This window comes from Pestalotiopsis fici (assembly GCF_000516985.1).
Source record: "Pestalotiopsis fici W106-1 unplaced genomic scaffold PFICI_Scf_12, whole genome shotgun sequence".
Lineage (NCBI taxonomy): Eukaryota > Fungi > Ascomycota > Sordariomycetes > Amphisphaeriales > Sporocadaceae > Pestalotiopsis > Pestalotiopsis fici.
The window spans coordinates 121,906-140,920 of NW_006917102.1; the positions used below are offsets into that span (position 1 = coordinate 121,906).

Genomic DNA, 19,015 nt, shown 5'->3' on the forward strand with positions numbered 1-19,015 from the left:
CTTCATTCTTCGAATGATTGTGATTCCTCGAAAGGGCGTGGGCAGGCAATGAACAACAGCTACCATCAACGTATCCGCCCCAAGGTGGCGGTCCCGAACTGCTTGGTCAGGCCCGAGGTCCAAGTGGTCACATATGCACTCACGGACTCGGATAACCTGCCGGGCAAGAATCCGGTCTCCTCAATGAATGTGTCGATAATCATAACCAATGGAGGTCACTGGTATATGGGGAATAGCGCGGGGGCAGCTGGAAGCGAGGAGTAGGTTGGCTACGGAAGTCGGTTGCAAACATCTTCCATTGGTTCTCCGTTGCATCGGTAATGCCTTATCTAGCACATTGATTTCCAATGAAACAGGTCATTCAACCACTCATGGTTGCACTATTTCACTATAGACAAGTCGTCAGTCGCGCCCTCGGTGGCGTGCTCATATCTAGAGTATTGCGTGATTACCCCACGCTATATACACAGGTTGGAGGGGACGAGGAGGTTGATAACTATAAGAGAATGATAGTATCTCGACTGGATAAAGATGTTATTCACTTGTCAAGCTTCAGACTTGTTATTGTTCGCGATCTCATAAATACTGTGGAATGTGAGTGCTCAAAAAACGTGATTACTTCGTTCCCCCTTACATTTTCCCAAAGAATTTTGCTTCAATCATGAAGCGTTTCTCGATTAATTTCTTGTACCATATACATTCTCATAATTTTACATACAAGAATTAATCTGTAGTAACCTGTATAATATCAAGCGGAAGACAAAAGGCTAACCAACATACTTGACTTATAAGACAAGACTGCAAGCATGGCTCCCGGCGTAACCACCGAGCTTCCCGTACACTCTCTGCCTTCTCAGGACGGGAGTGTCAAGACCAAGGCATTTCCAAAGCCGCTGAGCCCCAGTGGTGCTCTCGAAAAGTTCCAATACGAGGACACAACGCCTGCCATTGGCCGAGAGTTCATTGGCGTCAATATCGTAGATGATCTCTTGCGCGCAGAAAACGCCGACGAACTTCTACGAGATGTGGCCATTACGAGTAAGCTCTTTGCTGCCGTCATTCACTAAAAAAGTGTTGCTAATGCTGGTCATGTGCAGTCTCACAGCGTGGCGTTGTCTTCTTCAGAGCTCAAGATAATCTGACCAACGAGTTGCAAAAGGAGTTTGTACACCGTCTTGGCCAACTGGCTGGCAAGCCGGCCGACTCTACACTGCATATCCATCCCGTCCTTAACAACACGTCGGAATTTGGCGTGGGCGATGATCAGATTAGCACCATTAGCTCTCTGCAACGCAAGGCCATTTTCCAACACGAAAAGGACCAGACGAGGAAGCGATACGACTCTTCACAATGGCATTCAGACATCCAGTTCGAGCCCGTGCCGGCAGACTACACGTCGCTCCGTCTCACGCAACTGCCCAAGACTGGTGGCGACACTCTCTGGGCATCTGGCTACGAAATCTACGATCGTTTCTCCAAGCCATATCAAAAATTCTTTGAAGGGTTGACTGCCACCTTCATCGGAGACGGCTTCCACCGGGCAGCCCGAGACAACCCGGACAAGGTCAAGCTTTACGAGGGCGAGCGTGGCAGTCCCCTGAACACTGGTGCTGGCCTCGAAGCCGTCCACCCTGTCGTTCGCACCAACCCCGTCACTGGCTGGAAGAGTATCTTTGCCATTGGCCCTTTCCCCAAGTACATCAACGAGCTGCACGCCGATGAGTCCGACGCTCTGTTGAAGAAGTTCTTGTCGGTCATTACGGAGAATCACGATCTACAGGTTCGATTCAAGTGGAGAAACGAGAACGATATTGGTAAGTTTGTTCTGTATTGATTGGTCATTTGATTCGTGAATCCTGACACTTGTGATTTAGCCATCTGGGACAATCGTAGCGCATTCCACAGCGCGACATTTGATTATGACAATCTGGGTGAGCGATTCGGAAATCGTGCGGTTGGAATCGGCGAGAAGCCGTTTTTTGACCCAAACAGCAAGTCCAGAACAGAGGCTCTGGCGGAGGCTACTCAATAATAGCCATTATGATACTGTAGCCATGTCAATGTTAGCGTGTCATCCTCACCAAAGTACAAATGATTATTTGTTGCCAACGTACTTGACCGAATCGACCCTCGAAGCAAGATGCTTCCGACGCCCAAGATATGACATGAAAGTGACTTCATGGAGACAGAGAACCCTATCTTCTCTCTCCCTCTCAGCCTTTCGATAACTCCATAGTCGGTGGAAATTTTGTCAGCGTTTCTACCGTTGTTTTATGGAGTTCAGCCATTGTAAATGATGTGTCCAACTCCTCAGCCGCAAATGTGGCCGCTGTGTCGTGATCTTGGTATCGTCTACGGGGCCGCTCAACTTTGCCAGATGGAAGTGACTGGTCCCTTGATAGTTTTATGCACGAGGTTGACTACTCGCGTGATATGATTACGCATCACTCTCAAGCCTTCTCAATTTGCTTCCTCAGCTCCCTCTCTTTCTGGGAGACCTCGAGCTCCAGTCTCTCAATGCTGTACTCGAGAGCCTCCCTTCTCTGCTTGACAGCTTTTGCCCTCAGCTTGGCCTCACCACCAAGTTTTTGAACGGCGCCGCTTGCAGTCTTCCCACCCCGGCCGTAGGAGGACGAATGATTCCGGCTGCTGCCGGGTCTCTCCGTGAGACGACCCTGCTGGAGCTCGGCGCGCGCCTTGAGGGATTCGATGCGGCGCTCTACGCGGTCAATGTGAGAGTCAGCGCGGTCGAGCAGGGTGGTAATAGCAGGGCCTATCTCGTCGCGTAGCGAAGCTTCGGCGGCAGCGAGGGTGGGTTGGGGGATGAGTTCGTAATGCTAGGTAGATGGAGGATCAATTAGTATTGTACGAGGCTTATGAATGGCGAAGTGGCACTGAGAGACCCGGGGAGTGACAATAGCAGCTTTCACAATTCCTCAGACGTACCCGGACAGTCTTCAGAACACTGATCAATCTTGGAAAGTCTGCGACGCCGTTCCCGAGCGTCTCGACCGATGACTCTAGATGCGACAAGGAGCCGCGTAGGGCGGCCACGCAGTCGCCGTAAGCGCTCGCAGTAGAGGACATTATGGAAGAGGGCCACAGGAATTTGGAGCAATGCCAAATGTGTCCCTTGTGCCTGGACGATTGAGTGTGTCAACAAGACAGTAAAGGTTGCGCGCCGTGTTTACTTTCTTGCCAGGAGTATGACTTGACCAACCGTGTCTGGTGTGGGGCAGGTGAGTTGGTTTCCAGCGATGGCGGCACCCCGCCAAACGACTTCAATGCTGCACGTCTTTCTATTTATATTTTAGGACCAGAGCAGCACAGGGAGAGCGGGTGAGGGAATGAGTAACGAAAAAACCACTCTTGTGCTTGGATTTATGGAATCGAAGAATAAACATCACTGGTATCAATGTCAATACGCATTAATCGATGCCATTATTCGCTCTTGTAATTACGATCCAATGTCAAGTCTTCTTCGGTATACATATTACAACAAAAATCTGACATTAGACCAATGCTGCGCTCAAAGCAGACTGAAAGAAGAGAGAAGAAAAGAAAAAAAAAAAAAACCGTAGATAGCAAAGTATTCCTTCCTAAAGCTTGGGATCAGATAGACCACCATCGCCAAAGGTACGTGATATAACAAATAATACGTACGACATGTAATGGAAAATGCAAAAAAAGGAATCGGTCGGCCTATTGAGGACCGTATGATTGGTGGCAAGAACTGCTTGTTCTTGCCCACTACTGGAGTCGAACCAATTGCCTCCTCATTACTAGTGAGGCGCTCTACCGATGAGCCAAGCGGGCTTGTTGTTGAAGATAGGCTCTTTATCATAAATAATACCACTAGTCAATTTCTGCTACTATCTAAGACGCAGATCCAACCCGGAACCTCATTGGTTAATATTTGTGGCAAGGAGACCCCAGGTCTTATTAAATGGTACATTATTTGTATAGATATTTAGATATATAAAGGCTAATATGATATAAAATATGGTTTTTTTGTGAGTAAGTCAGTTGCCAGAAATTTATAAAAATACAAGTAGATACGGTAGGGACCCGCCTTCTACCTATATCCTTGGGGCTTGTAGTTAGCTATATTATTAGGTAGTATCATAAAATCAACTTCTGGTATCTCACCTCCCACCTGTGCAATCCAGCACATATCTCACTTCTAGCTATCACCTCATAAAGAAAACTTGCGAAAAGCTTTAAAAGAAAGGCCATGGTTATTCAACTTCCATTCTTCCAATATACCGAGACCATTGTCTAAGCTCCAGTTTCAGCATGCCTCTAATTTAACAGTGCTACCAGTTAATTTCGTGAGCAGGTCTTGCCGGAGGCATTTGCCATCGGGAGCATTGTCGAAGGACAGTGTTCATGTCGGTTCCTCTCTGAAATTCACTTTGGCACGGGCAGAGATACTTGCAGGGGGTATAAAACTGAATTCCAGATCTATATACCGCGCCGTCCAAATGAAGAGTACTGCAAGAACCACAGGCCCAGGAGAAACTCACAAAGTCGAAGGATTGACGCGCCAAACTTTTGAAAACGTTGGTAAATTGAATCCGTACCCTCATTGCGCATGCATTCAGCAAGCATACTGCATCGTCTTTTCACGCCACAAGATGTGCCGACGACGAATGAGTACATGGCCAGCCAGGCTGTGAAATGCATTCGTTGTCTGTGACAACTACTCGACTTGCTTCTCGCAGCCAATTCTTCCCAGCAACTCTTTCCTATCACTGTGTCCTGGTAGATTGACGCCAGACGAGGTTGCAACACGCTTCACACCAGCGCGTCGCTCCCAGCCCTTCAGATCAATTGCCTCGACGCCCACTTCCTCTTCAAGGGGTTGTGCCTCCTCGTATTCGTATTCTTCCTCTTCCTCCTCTCCTGCTTCATCATCGCTTCTGGGGTCATCGGCATTACCACCTTGAAGAACACGTATAACGAGTCGCACGATCAAGTAGAACCACGACAGAGTGATCACCTGCAGAACCAGGAGAACGGAAAGGAATCCGCCAGCAATTCCCTCATCGAAGCAGACTGTGCCAGCGGGGTCGCGAAATGGTTCAAGAAGATGCGAGAAGCCTTCAGGCGCCGAGAACGGACCAACGAGATCCTTGCCGAGGCCGCGATAGCAACCGAGGTTGATATAACGCGGAATATCAGCGTAGATACTCCAGCATACAGCCAGGTAGGCGACGTGGCGGGCGAGGAACCAGGATACCACGAATAGGCCAAATGTCATGTCGCATGCTGTGGTGAAGCCCAGATACTTGAGGCATTTTGCAAGCTAATGCAAGTATCAGTATAACATGTTAACAGCCAAGAAAGCCACAACTTACAGGGAAGAAGAGGTCTACAATATCCATAAGAACCAGAATCAGGTGGCCGACTCTTGTTTGATGGTAGGCATACGACGCGGCAATGAGGCCAATGGTAAGGAAGTGGTGCGTCAACATCTGCCAATGATCCTTGCGGCGCTCCTCAATGTGAATAACCAGCACCTGTTGCAGCCAGAAAGCCCATTGAGCAAGCATGTAGGCCTTCATGACACCATCAACCTCCCTGATGGGCCAGTTCATCCATAGCTCCTTTAGGTTCAAGTAGTATGGCGACTTGTAGTAGAGATACTGTGCTAGAGATCAGTCGATTGGGCACTTGGAATGAGCCATTGTATGTTTATGAGAGCACTCACGAATCCGAGGGGCCAGAAAATGAGATAGTACGTCAAGAGCCAGGCCTGCTCCGCAAATCGTGTCATATCCTTCTTCTTCGAGATACCCCAGAGCTTGGCCAGTGGCGCAAGGACATTTTCCATACAGCCAGCCCGCAGGCCGGTAAAGAGGACAATACAGAAAGCAATAAAGTAGTTATCACCTGGCCCGGTGGTGTACAAGCCAGACTCCGCGTCGTAGTGTGACAGGGTGAAGAATCGTGTAGTGTAAGGTCGCGCCTTGGGCATCAACATGTGCGTAAGGAAGAGAAGGGCGATTAGGTTGAACGAAAAACCTGTCAAAAGACACAAGATTAGGCTATTGGTCTCTCATTGATGCACATAGGGTCTTTTTTGGCGCCATGAGGAGGCCAAAACGGACAGCTTAAGCATCTGCCGTGCGACTTGCTGTTGATGGTGGTGGGGCAGCAAACCTGTTTGGATGAAAGAACTTACCGAACTGATTTTCCAGGAACCAACGAGACAAGCTCTTTAGAGGGCCGTCACCTTTCCTCCTCACTCTGCGAATGAAAACCTTGTTGTTCGAGTTTTGCATGTACAGAGGACCATTCATGCTGGAGTTGCTCGAGTTGCGCGACTGGACGGATGGCCGTACCGGAGCTCTGAGGTGCTGGTTCTCTGCCGGCTTTGGCTGTTCAATGGTCGGCGAGGGCGGGCTGGAATTTGGGAGCTGCTGCGCGACCTGCTCGACATTGGGAGCATTGTGACTGGAGTCGTCCATGTTGGAACTTGATATGCGACCCCGGGGGTCCTGTGGAGAGACTTGATCAAGCAATTGCGAGTCCGAAGACGGCCAATTGAACGTCTTATCAATCTACGCGACTTGAGCACTCGGCGGCCGCGGGAGACGAAGACGGAAATTGTCGAAGAAGCGGTCTGTGGCAGAGGCAACGCGCGATTGAGGTACACTCTTGGTTAACAGTAGATGCTGTGGGAGGAGCAATTCTGGCAGCAGGCGTCGTGTGGTGTTCTTAGGGTTGTTCTGTGTGCTGCAGGAGGAGCCGCGAGAGGGTTTGGAGACAAAACGAGTGTCGGACCAGTAGTTGTATGGATGTTTCCCGCCTCAGTGGTCAGGCATTGACACAGGCAATGTTTTCCGTCGGCAAGATAACAACACCACTCTATACCCAGCGAGTGAGAAGAAGAGTGTTTCTTGTTGTCTTGCTTCCAATTGAGAAGCCAAACAAGAGACAGACCGGACAGATATCAGAGGCAGACAGAGAGAAGAGGGACACAACAGACCAAGCAAAAGACCAGCAACAGTCAGCCAGCCAGTCAACTGAAGAAGAGGGCCCCGACTGGGGGACTAGAAATCGTTGAACTGCAAAGTGCCAGAATACAGTGGGTCCCCCGCCCGCAACGAAACGCAGAGCGGGTCCTTAGCTCGAAGCAAGCACCCTGGCCTTGGAGGTTCCACTCGCAACCACCAAGTTATTATGTAGGTGACCTTGGTCGGTGCAGCAGCGGCGGCAACAGACCAGTCACGAATTCGGGAAAAGGAAAGTCGATGGGTTGATTCGACTTGGCTACAGAGACGATCCATGCATTGCTAATGAGAGACTGAGAAAAAGAGAAAGAGAGGCTGGAGGGTACGTGGGCGTTGGCCCCCCAGGCGGTGAAGGACAATACTCAAATGTAGTATGCTGTATACTATTCATGGTATGTACCCCATGTTGAGCCAGCTACCTAGTTTGGTTGCGATAGCCTCTTCTTTTTCTGTGTCATTTGATTATAACCAAGATATCCTTACATTTGCAAACCTACGCAACTCAAAAACAGACATGTTTCTCCTTTCATCAAATACTTCCAATCTTTTTTCTTCATGCAATTTATGGGACCTCCTATTATGAAGAGCTAGAGATTTGTTATGGAAGCTACTTAGCACTCTTGGCCACTTGGAGCTCGGCCGATAGAACCAAGCAGAAAAAAAAAAGGGATGAGGGGCAAGGGCTTTTCAACTGTCCAGGCTTTGTGTTTTTTTCCCTCTTAACTTTTTCTCCTCTTACTTTTGAGTTCAGGGGTCCTGCTAATCCATCCAGATCTAGGGCCTTTCCCGCCACCAAGTTGCCAAGCAAGGTCAAGTTGCAAGGAGAAGAAAACAAGCTGCTCCAATTAAATTGGGTTGCACTGAGCACAGATCGGATGTCACTGAAGTCGATCTACCCTACCTACTACTATATCAGTGTTGTAAAATAGCACAACAATAACTTCCTTTCTTCGTGTTTGTAGCTGATAGATACCGGCATGACACGGGGTATGTTCTACCTAATCTTTATCGAATACATCTCCATGGACAAACATATTAATACATGAGTTGCAGATTCCGAAATCAGCGCGTCTTCACTGCAGCATCCTAAGTAGCAGATTCTACATGGTTCTCCTAATTCTCATCACTTAACAAGTGCCAATCACAACTTCCCGTGTTACATGATCATCCCATCCACGCATTGGCAAGAAATCTAGCCAAAACCGCGAATTACACAGTCCCGTTTGAGAGGCAAAGAGGGGCTTTACTTAATTCAGTTCTAGACTCTGTCGCCCTCAGTGTTGAGACTTGTGCACCATCTTTGATCTGTATAAATAAGCATAGTCTCGAGCATGTATTGCTCGAGCTGTAGTCCGGACTCTTTTCCGTACGTCGGCGACGCCCACCAAGTATACCTACCTACCCACCTTGTACCCCATCACCATCTTCCCCGCAGCAAAGACCCAAAAACAGATCTAGACACACAGCTATTGCTGCAATGCCACACGGTGAATGACAGACCAATGGTATTGTCATGTCCGTAAGTTGGCGCAAATGTCTAAAACATGACACGGGCCGTATATTGCACACACCTTGATATATACCCGAGATCGATGGCTACCTCAAAGCGTGACTGGCTGTCCATCATATGAGCCAATGTCTATATAGTTGCCCAACACTTTGGTGGACTGCAACACCCGTCGCACACAGAGGCGCATATACTTGTTACCCGGCTGCTGCCCAGCTGAACTCGTTGCAGTGTGTCATGATAGGATGAAGATCAAAACCATCATAATATGATGAATATAAATCTTGCCTGTCGTGTAGAAAAGGATAATTTGCTTATTCAGTAAGCTGTGTAGTTGCCAGCTCTTTGAACTTTCAGGATTGATGCTCTAGCATTTGATCTTTGGATGGGCAAGAACTACAGGATGGGCAAGAAGCATAAATCGCCCAATTCTACACTATGTCACTCGAGCCACTTGTAGCTGTCAGTCATCAAAGATCGCCACACGTGGCTCACGAGATCTCGATAGACGGTAACAGGATGTGGTGTCCAATTACAATACTACCAGGCGCAGCACGTGCAAGGGCCATTGTTTGGTGCGCCCACTGCTAGGCCCTCCCGCCAGGTGCTGGAATCCCCCAGAATTTTTGATGCAGCCCATCAACATTAACTTGGTTAGGCGCCCCGAAGCTTCCAGTGGCCGGCCTGAGCTTCTTCTGTGCGCCGCGGTAGAACAGCGCTGGCTGCCTACAAGGTGCCTAATGAACTGCTGACGTACGCGACGGTAATCTTACATTGAGCCACGGACATTCCTTCCGGCGGCTTCGTCACTCTCTTTCACCTTTCACCTACAATTCAATATCGCGAGCGTCTCTCATCGGCCAAACTTCATCTACAGGCTTTCTATCACGACTTGTAAGGAGCCATGGCAAGCACCGCCAAGTACCAGCCTGCCCCGACGCAGGACCCAGAGGAGGGAACCTGGAGCCAGGCCCCGCCCTCTTACCAGGCCGCTGGCAGCGCCCAAGATTCGGATCGCCTCTTCGGCGGCGGCGAGGCGCGCAGCAGCGAGGACAACATTCCCGATGATTTCAAGTTTGGCGGCTCCGTAGCTGAGGCCACCGTCGACATCCGAAACCAATTTATCCGCAAGGTCTACACCATTCTGACTGCGCAGCTCATTGTCACGGCCATTGTCAGCGGCCTCAGCTTCTGGAGTGAGGGCTACAAGGCCTGGATCCAGTCGCACCCCGGCCTTGTCTTCGTTTCTGTATGTGACAAGCACCTGCATCCACACACACATACACACGAGTACTAGCTGCTAACCTTTGATTGCCAATAGCTTTTCGGCGCAATCGGATTTATGCTTCTCACCTACTGGAAGCGCAAGTCCTACCCGACTAACCTACTCTTCCTGAGTGGCTTCACACTACTCGAGGCATACTCTGTTTCGGTCATCGTTTCGTTCTACAAATCATCCATCGTGCTGAATGCCGTCTTCCTGACTGGAGGCATCTTCATCTTCTTGACGCTCTTCGCCTGCCAGACCAAATACGACTTCACATCATGGATGCCGTACCTCTTTGGCGCTGTCTGGGGATTGATCCTGTTTGGCTTCATGGCCGCCTTCTTCCCCTACAGCAGTACCGGTGAACTTATCTACGGTGGTCTAGCAGCCTTGATCTTCTCTGGCTATATCTTGGTCGATACACAAATGGTTATTCGCCACCACCACGTTGAGGAGGAAATTGCTGCAGCCATCAGCCTGTACTTGGACATTCTCAACCTGTTCTTGGCCATCCTGCGCATCTTGAACAGCCAGCAGAACAACTAGTCAAAGAAAATACTCGAATGTCATATTGCTAACGCCACACCTAAGCAGACTAGGGCACGTTGGATTTTCGAAAGAGTCGGGAGTATAAAGGCTTTGATTGTAAAGCTGTCACGAAAGGAACACAAGAACCTGAAAATGGAACGAGAGGTTTTGCTTTGTAATTGCACCCCTCCCAGCTATGGTTTCTGAGCATGGCATCTTCATGGGCGTTGCAAATGTATGTTTTTCTTCCAATAGCCGTTAAATTGAGTCCACTGTCTTTTCCCAACCTCAGAAAAGAACGTGGTATGTTCTGGCGAAATAAAGACATGGTATCAAAGCGCAACTCTGGTCCAAATTTTGTAGATTCATCAAATGTGCCACGTGGTTTCAAGGTTCGCTCCATTCTTGGAAGTCACATCTTACTTTCTGATAATGATGCATCGATCAAGTGCCCATTTGGAAGAAATTATTTGTTCCGCCCGACATGGAAGCCTTGCATGTACCAATAGATGACCGCCAGGGCCTACTTCAGAAAGAGATTTGCACCGGGCGACATGCCGTGTTCCTGAGTCTTTGTAGATCGTGAATAGCAATACTGATGGTTGTGTCATAAGAAAGTGGCCCCAACCTCATGGCCGTAACTCGAAGGGTCATAGATGCATAAGCTATTCATCACACGGCTTCAACGCTGCGCAAGCAGATACTATTTACACTGCAGTGTCATTGTTAAGTTATACTCTGATACAGTCTGTATCCACTGTCCTTCTCAAATCATAGACTTGTCACCCATCAATCACCAGTTGCTTGGTAGTCACGTCTCTTGGAAAGCGAGGACGGTATCTCAAATCTGCATTAGAAGGCCAATAGTGCTAGGAAAGGTCTCGGCATCATTTTAAAAAGTAAAAGGGTAGTAAAATAGTAAGTAAAGAGACAAGGCGGCAACTCTCGCGAAGTATTACATCAAGCAGGCGGGAATCCTCGTCCATGGTCTTCAGAAGTCGTCAATAAGTAGTAAGTGATATGATGGCTCGTCATATCAGATCAGGAATCCGTAGCTCAATGCCACTTGCAACAACTGCCATGTCTGCGTCGCGCAACACGTCGACTTCCCGCCGAAGTCAAATTACAGTTTTCACCAGAACCACGACGAAGCCTCTATCTGTCGTTCCTTGCAACACCGCATCTCGAATTAGTGGCCCCCTGATCTGTAAAAAATAAATAAATGCGAGTAGGTGCAAATGCCGCCGCCGTCACCTCTCAAGGCAAATTGCGAGGCAAGAGGGGATATCAAGACATCCAACGCCTGCGAATCCGTGCTTTTGTCTGGCCACCATTGCGGTAGATATCGTAGAGAAAAACAGATAAAGGTCAGAATATGCGTAATTAAGCCTCGTGGTCGCCATTGGCTTCGGGAATCGGCGATGCCTGGGAAAGAGCAGAGGCCTCGCGCTGCATCCGGGCCTCTATCTCGCGGAGCTGGGATTCGCGAGCAAGCAGCTCTTGGCGCTTCTCGTTGATCTCGCGCTGGACCTTGATCTCGATCTCGCGCAGCTTCTCCTCCTCGCGGCGAAGTTGCTCCTCCTTGAGTCGGACGGACTGTGATGCGAGGTCTTCGGGGTTCATGGAGGAGTCACTGAAAATCAGGTTAATATAGTCCATGGAAAAGGTGTCAGGGAATACATACACTCCAGCGCCACCCTCGACGCTCTTGCTGAGCTTCTCGGTACGGTAGTTCTCGTACAAGAAGTCGTGGGTAATCTCCTTGAGATCTGCAAGATGACTGTGGAGGAGAGCCGAGCGGATAGCAAGGAAATCCGAGTGACGAGGGTTGTCAACCTCCACGACACCCCAGGGGTACTGTCTGGCGCGGACCGTACGACCACCAATCTCGATGATATCTTCAGAACCGACAATGGCGAATGGCATGAGACCTCTCAGCTCGGCGTTCTCCTCGACTGTGTCCTCATCATCCTCCTCAATGTCGTAGGGGAAGTTGTACACGGGAATGCGGTAGTGCTCGATATCCTCCATGACCAACTTCTTGGATTCAGCCAGCTCGTGGGGCGTGAGAGAATCGGCTCTACCGATGACGGGAATGACATTGACACGGGGAGCCAGGCGCTTCATCAGCTCGATGTCAAGTTCACGAAGACTATGGTCACTAGTAAGCAACACATCACCAAACGAGATAATACAAAGGTGTGCTCAACATACCCGTGACCAGTTGGGGTAATGAAGTAGAGCATAGCATGGACACGGTTGTCCCTGAATCTGGGGTTACGCTTGATACGCGACTCCTCGGCCAAGATATCATCATATTGTCTCTCGAGATAGCCAACAATCTCTGAGAAGCTGTTCTGATTGTTAGCACACGTGGCACTCATTGATAACAATGCGCAGTGCGACGAACCTCGCTTCATTGTCAATTTGGTCACCGAAACCGGGTGTGTCGACGATGGTTAGGGAGATACGAGTACCCTCCTCGTCCAACTCAAGCTCTGTTAGAATATGTCAGTAACCAGTACGACCAGGAGACGGCGCGCCATGTTTTAAGGAGCCATTGACGCCGGATATTCGACATACCGACTGTGATAGGCTTGATCTTGACGCCATCCTCGACGTGGGCAGCACTGGCATCGTCCGAATCCTTGTGGGCTAGCACGCTCTTGCCGCAAAGGGTGTTGACGAAGGTCGTTCTACCTGTGGAAAGGAGGTGAATATGTCAGTACTTTCTTGGCGCAACGGTATTTTTGAGGTGATCTGCCACAAAGGCTCGAGTGCGTGTCGGTATGGCGATTGACGCAACCGACACTATAGACTCGTAAAGGGCACTTCTTGTGGTGGAGAGTCGAAGATGGTGGTATGTACCTGTTCCTGAGGCACCGCAGACCATCAGGCAGAACTGGATTCCCTTCTTCACGTTCTTCTTTCGGCGAATCATCTTCTGTAGTGGCATGGAGGGTTAGCGGTTGGGATATGAAAAGAGTCCGAGACGTGGCAACGAGAGACCAAGGTCGGCTTTGTCTAATCGGCGATGTGATGATGGTGTTTGAACGAGTAGTCTTGAGCCAAGATTGGGTAAGGTGTTGCTCCAGACACCGAGACCAGGCAGGTTGGTCAGTCGGGTAGGTAGGTAGGTGCTCTGGGAAGTGGACGGGAGATTCGTCTCTGTGGATTCGAGAAAGGAGATGGATAGCAGGCGTCTAGCCTCTTGGGCAATGGGTCCTTTGGGCTTTCGAAATACGTACAGCTGGGGAAGACATAATGAGCTATCCTTTTCTTGGTCTGAGGTCTCGCAGAGGGCAATTTATGGACTGGGCGAAAATTAAGACCTTAGGTACCGCGTATCGTTGATGATTGAGGGGCGCCGAAGGAAAATATGAGGAAGAAACGCGAAACGGAAGACGGAGACAAATGCTGTCTTGAAGGAATGTAGTGAGAAAAAACGTGACGATGCGGATGTTCGTCCAAAAGTCGTGATGTCGCGGAAAAAAAGGGTATCTTCACACAAAAAAGGGGACTTGCACTCTGCTGGCCGTTGGGGGTTTGGCTTGAGGGATGGCAGATTGGCAGATTGAGAGGTCGGGGATCGGGTGTTACTCGTCCAAGCAGAGACCAGGACCAGACGACAAGAGAGGACAGACAGCCAAACAGAGAGAGTAACCGAGTGATTGACTGGAGGGCCGATACGTGCGTCTGTCCAGTGCGCGGCAAGGTACCTGCCTGCGTTCAAGCAATTTAGGTCGAGATCCCCAGTAATTAGCCCCAGAATTCCCGCTGGTGGTCGATGTTTCTGCTAATTTCACCACCACAAAAGTGCTGCAGGTGCTGTCGGCAGGGGTCCAGAGGTCGCGATCAACTGGGCAGGGAGCACTTGAAGTGGGCAGCTTTGGAGGGGGTCACGTCTAGAAATTTGGGGGAGCTTGGGAGGGAAACGTGCTGGGCAGTGGGCTTGCTGCGTGTTGCTGCTAGAACCTGCTGCCGGGCAAGCTTGGGCAAGCGCAGGGTCCAATTGGTCCACCGGCCGCTGATTAGCTGCTCAAGCTAAAAGGACAAGCCGTCAGGGGCAGCACAGATCGTAGACCCGCCGTTGCTTGCTGCCAATACAAATACTCCACAAACGCCCATTTGGGGTCAATTCAGGGGTAAGCAGGATATCAGAGGGAATGTTTACCTGCATACTACTACATTTGATTACTATGTCTGTACACATAGTACATATGCCGTGGGCACGAGTCTATGTACGTCCAGTTGAACCGTTCAAACAGACATCAAGCGAACACAGAGTTTCATGTGGCCGTGATGCAATAGTATAGTTCCAAATCATTACTGCAGCTGCGCGGCATTCTCACTTGGAATGGTCTTTCCGTTTAAAGATCCTATACGTGTTCAAACACTAGCGGCGGCATTTCATGTCCAGCTTACTGATGACTGTGACGACCTATTTGTTGGACACGAGCCCTTAGAGCTGGGTTTTGAATTACAGAAGTCATGACTCTTTCACAGCCGGCGTTCATTGTGACTATTCTGTCGCAAGCCGGAAAAGAGAGACTTTCGGCAGCTGAAAGGAGGTAGGATAGGTGAAATTTATTACAGGCCGTATTGAGAGATGAGTAAGATGATTCATATTCCCGCCCATGTGTATACCTGGTAGCCACGCGGAGTGACCACCGCCGGCACATTACTCTTTTTCCTTTCTTTCTTAAGTGTGTATTGACTCTATTCCTCGCTTTTATAAATTGCTCAAGGATGCTGTATGAGCTACAATCGTAGACACGGACTTGCCTGAAGATAGGCGGATTCTCGAGGAATCATGAGAGTAGCATGTTGCTAGGTATGTAATTTGTATCCAGTATTCATGATACTTGGCCCGTGCTTCCGTTGTCATCCCATGTTCCAGCTCAATCTCCGGATCAGCGTTGCGCATCTATCTCTGTCGCTTCCTCTCTGAATAATTCGGGAGGCGAATGAAAACATGTCCTTGTGCTCTAAGCTGACACAAATGTAGAACATGCTTTTCTTCAAGTAGGCTCCTATAAAGGCCATGGAGTTCGAGGCTCTTTCATCTTTTGCCCATGGTCATCTTTGATACATTAGGCTGTAGGTTTCACCAACGTCGGCAGGTTCCCCGCTAGGACTGTATGGTGCCTGTAGCTACACTATTACCTTAAGTTAGGAACTCCAACAAGCACCAGTTCATTCACCTTGCAGGCTACAGCACATCACCGGTGGACTACTCTGGTATCGTCTGAGCCGACTGACTCTGCCTGGGGCAGAACCAGCTGGATTCTCTTCTTCTTTCCCTTCTCGTAGGCAGGCTGTGCGATCTTTCTATACTTCTCTTCCTGTATAAGGATGCCACAGAGCCAACACATGATCTTACGTTGACTACCCCCCTCAACCAGTCTGACTAGCGCATTCTCCGTCTTGTTCCACGCCAAGGTGACTTCATACCGTGCTGGGACAACATGAAATGAGAGCATCACCCGCTCAACCAAACAACACAAAATCATTCGTTTCACGCCCGGTGGTACACAGCCTACGATGAATACCAGGCCCCCGATAGAGGCTTCCCATGAGCCGACCGTGCTATCCGTTGCCTTTAACAATGATGCCAGCCGCTTCAGCATCGGTCTTAATACCGGCCTCTGCGGTATGTATAACAGTCGCATAGTCCTTCCGTGCGGGATCGTCTCACTGATAGCCGCCTAGTATTTCACACCTCGTCGTGTACTCTCAACATGTCTCGTGAGTTTAACGGAGGCCTGGCTCTAGTGCAGATGATGGGCAGTTCCAACTACATTGCACTGGTTGGAGGAGGACGATCACCAAAGTATCCCAACAACAAGGTCATGATCTGGGACGAGATCAAAGGAAAGGTGGCCCTGGAAATCACTGCCCTCACTCCCATCCGTGGAGTCCAGTTGACCAGAAAACACGTCGCTGTGGTACTACAAAATAGCGTTCGGCTTTACGAATTCACGAAACAACCCAGGCCCCTTGCAACGTATGAGACGACAGATAACCTTCTCGGCCTGTGCTGTCTTACTGAGCGGCTGCTCGTCTTTCCAGGCCGGACGGCGGGGCAAGTCCAAGTTGTCGAGCTGGCTACGGAGAATGTGAGCATTATTCCGGCTCACACATCGCGACTCCAGGCATTGCAACTATCCACGGACGGCGAACTACTGGCAACAGCGAGCGAGAAGGGAACCATCATTCGTGTCTTCTCAACATCCAGCTGTGCCAAGATTGCAGAGAGGAGGCGAGGCAGCGAGTTTGCACAAATCTATTCATTACGATTCAGCCCCAGCGGGCAGATGCTTGCTTGCACAAGCGCCAAGGGCAGTCTGCATGTCTTTGATGTCTCAGCTCCGGGAAGAACCAACCTGCTTGGATCGAGTCCTCCAACACAGTCACCAGCAGCAGCAACCGGAGCAACCGCGAATGCAGGCGATGCCAGTACAAATAGATGGGGCTTCCTCTCCAACATTCCGTTTGGACCTTTCCAGGACACATATTCATTTGCAACGGCAAAGTTCGAGCTTGGTGACGAGCCGCTAGGCGCTGCTGCCACCGAGAGCACAGCAGTTCTTGGCACGACACGACCCATAAAAGGCGTCATTGGTTGGGCAGAAGAGGAGTGCCTAGTCGTTGTGGGCGCAGGGCAGGACGCTCGTTGGGAAAGGTTCATGTTAACTACAGACGAAGGTGGTGCCCGAGCCCTGGTCCGGCGAGGATGGAAGCGGTATCTCGGCGGCGGAAGTTAGGCATGCCATCAGCCGGGTGTTCGCACATATGATATGAGATTTTTAGAGCGACATGGTCTCGGAGTTCTAGGGCCAGCGGAATGGGTAATTTTTATTGATTTCAAACTACACGCTGCCTTCTGTGATCATTTATTCTCATGGCCACGTGGCGATCTGCTCCTGCTTCTTCGATGACTCCTACGATCCTGGTCATAATCCCGTGTTCTGTGACGATGCCGTTGGCCGTCACCTTCTGCATCTCGGTCTCTCCGACCATCTCGATCGCGGCGCCTCTCGGAATCTTCATGGTCGTCCCGTCGCCGGCGGTCTCTATGCCGTTCTCCATCACGGCCGTGGTCACGGTTCCTGCGATCCCGGTCCCGATCTCGAGCATCTGGGGTACCATCTCTGCGACGATCCTCTGCCAGCGGCGTTGCATCTCGTTTCGACCGTCTCTTTTCACGGTCGTCTTCGCCTTCACCCGACCTGTGCGATCGGTGAGTCCTGTGGTGATGCCTATGCTTGTGTTTTCTCTCTTTCTTTTCTGCTCTCTGTAAGGCTTCTTCAACCTCTTTCTTCTTTTCTTCAACCAGGAAAGCCTTCATAGGATCGTCCTCATCATGCTCGGCAATTAGCTTGGCGAGCTCCTTCTCTTCTTGAATCAGTGGTCTTCTGACCACTTCTTGCTCCTCTTCACTTTCACTTTCACTCTTCTCGCCATGGTCCTGGCGCTCTTTCTTCTTGAGATCTTCCCAGCCCACCCGGAACTCGCTATCGTCTTCGTCGTCTCGTGACTTGTATCGCGCATGATCGACTCTGATCAGTCTCCCAGCAATTTCGGCTCCTCCAAGATTGTCCACTGCAAGATCGCAACTCCTTTGGTCCTCATACTTTAGCCACCCAAAGCCTTTGCTCTTGCCTGTCTCCTTATCCCTTGCAAGCTTCAGGAATACTGGCTCGCCGAATTGCGAAAAGATGGTCAAGACATCACCCTCGGACAAGTTGTAAGGCAGACCACCGAAATTCACAAAAGCTGTATCGCGGTAGTCGGCGTGCCAGGAAGCAGCAGGGTCGTAGATTCCTGCCTCAAGCTCGCGCTTGTTCAATGTTTGAATCTGGCGGATCTGGTTCATGATGAAACGAGAAGCTGAAAAGTGCTGCTTCCGTAGGAGACTTCAGTCGCACAGAAAATTATTGGCGAGGGTGAGCCCCGTGATAAAATCGGCGTCTCACGGTGAACTCTTGATTGAGATTTGTGTAGTATGAAGTAGTATCTTGGTAGAGTCTATTGAAGAGAGATGCATTTTTGATTCTTGGAAGAAGGCTGAAGACGGACTGCGCAAAAGAAAATCGAATAGCTACAAGGCTGAAAAGCCCCAGGCAGTGACGTGGATAGCGACTGGGGCGCTGAAACATTACATAGGTCGCTAGCGGATAGATACATTTGAGCTCTATGAACCCCGCCAGACGTTTGGCAGGCTGTCGCTGGGGAATCATCGGGCCGCTGCTCAGCTGCCTATGTACCTGCACACCCGACGCTTGGTAGTAGGTACCTGTAACTCACTGCTAAGGTCAAGCTCGCTGCATGTGGTCAAGCATGACCCCAGCCGTAATTACAGGTACCTAATCTAGCGGTAGTACAGTGCACCTTTGCCGAGAACCAGTCCAAGGGGCTGCTGGGCTGCAGCAACTGAAGTTCTGAGACCGAGATCTCTTTGGCATGGGATGAAATTCATGATTGGAACGAAACACCAGCTGCCGCCCGTTTCTTTTACTCTGGGGAACGATACGAGCCCTTGCCTCATGGTGTCTTTGTTCCACCACCAAAAATCACAGTCCCTCTTGTCGACCCACCGCTTTTCCTACTGCCAACCGAGCTTTGAGACCCGTCAACACGCGTGCTTGGAGCTGGGTACAGACGCGCCGTGTCGCACAGCTTGAGCTTCAC

General features: G+C 50.0%; 7 protein-coding genes across 7 annotated transcripts; 3 read left to right on the top strand and 4 right to left on the bottom strand.

Moving 5' to 3' along the window:
• Window positions 1–806: 806 nt before the first annotated feature.
• Window positions 807–2,032, top strand: PFICI_13786 (uncharacterized protein; the record flags this gene model as incomplete). The annotated part of the gene is made up of 3 exons (XM_007842367.1): window positions 807–1,038; window positions 1,098–1,814; window positions 1,875–2,032. 3 exons carry the CDS (start codon window positions 807–809, stop codon window positions 2,030–2,032), a joined length of 1,107 nt encoding a protein of 368 aa, XP_007840558.1.
• Window positions 2,033–2,450: 418 nt separating this feature from the next.
• Window positions 2,451–3,087, bottom strand: PFICI_13787 (uncharacterized protein; the record flags this gene model as incomplete). The annotated part of the gene is made up of 2 exons (XM_007842368.1): window positions 2,451–2,837; window positions 2,947–3,087. 2 exons carry the CDS (start codon window positions 3,085–3,087, stop codon window positions 2,451–2,453), a joined length of 528 nt encoding a protein of 175 aa, XP_007840559.1.
• A 1,615-nt stretch (window positions 3,088–4,702) lies between these two features.
• Window positions 4,703–6,473, bottom strand: PFICI_13788 (uncharacterized protein; the record flags this gene model as incomplete). The annotated part of the gene is made up of 4 exons (XM_007842369.1): window positions 4,703–5,308; window positions 5,361–5,648; window positions 5,714–6,027; window positions 6,188–6,473. The coding sequence occupies 4 exons, from the start codon at window positions 6,471–6,473 to the stop codon at window positions 4,703–4,705; spliced, it is 1,494 nt and encodes a 497-aa protein (XP_007840560.1).
• A 2,957-nt stretch (window positions 6,474–9,430) lies between these two features.
• On the top strand, window positions 9,431–10,339 carry PFICI_13789 (uncharacterized protein; the record flags this gene model as incomplete). Its single annotated transcript, XM_007842370.1, has 2 exons — window positions 9,431–9,775; window positions 9,848–10,339. 2 exons carry the CDS (start codon window positions 9,431–9,433, stop codon window positions 10,337–10,339), a joined length of 837 nt encoding a protein of 278 aa, XP_007840561.1.
• A 1,365-nt stretch (window positions 10,340–11,704) lies between these two features.
• Window positions 11,705–13,277, bottom strand: PFICI_13790 (Septin; the record flags this gene model as incomplete). Its single annotated transcript, XM_007842371.1, has 6 exons — window positions 11,705–11,954; window positions 12,006–12,473; window positions 12,536–12,673; window positions 12,732–12,819; window positions 12,905–13,021; window positions 13,190–13,277. The coding sequence occupies 6 exons, from the start codon at window positions 13,275–13,277 to the stop codon at window positions 11,705–11,707; spliced, it is 1,149 nt and encodes a 382-aa protein (XP_007840562.1).
• A 2,588-nt stretch (window positions 13,278–15,865) lies between these two features.
• On the top strand, window positions 15,866–17,088 carry PFICI_13791 (uncharacterized protein; the record flags this gene model as incomplete). Its single annotated transcript, XM_007842372.1, has 2 exons — window positions 15,866–15,974; window positions 16,034–17,088. The coding sequence occupies 2 exons, from the start codon at window positions 15,866–15,868 to the stop codon at window positions 17,086–17,088; spliced, it is 1,164 nt and encodes a 387-aa protein (XP_007840563.1).
• A 125-nt stretch (window positions 17,089–17,213) lies between these two features.
• Window positions 17,214–18,200, bottom strand: PFICI_13792 (uncharacterized protein; the record flags this gene model as incomplete). Its single annotated transcript, XM_007842373.1, has 1 exon — window positions 17,214–18,200. The coding sequence occupies one exon, from the start codon at window positions 18,198–18,200 to the stop codon at window positions 17,214–17,216; it is 987 nt and encodes a 328-aa protein (XP_007840564.1).
• Window positions 18,201–19,015: the final 815 nt, after the last annotated feature.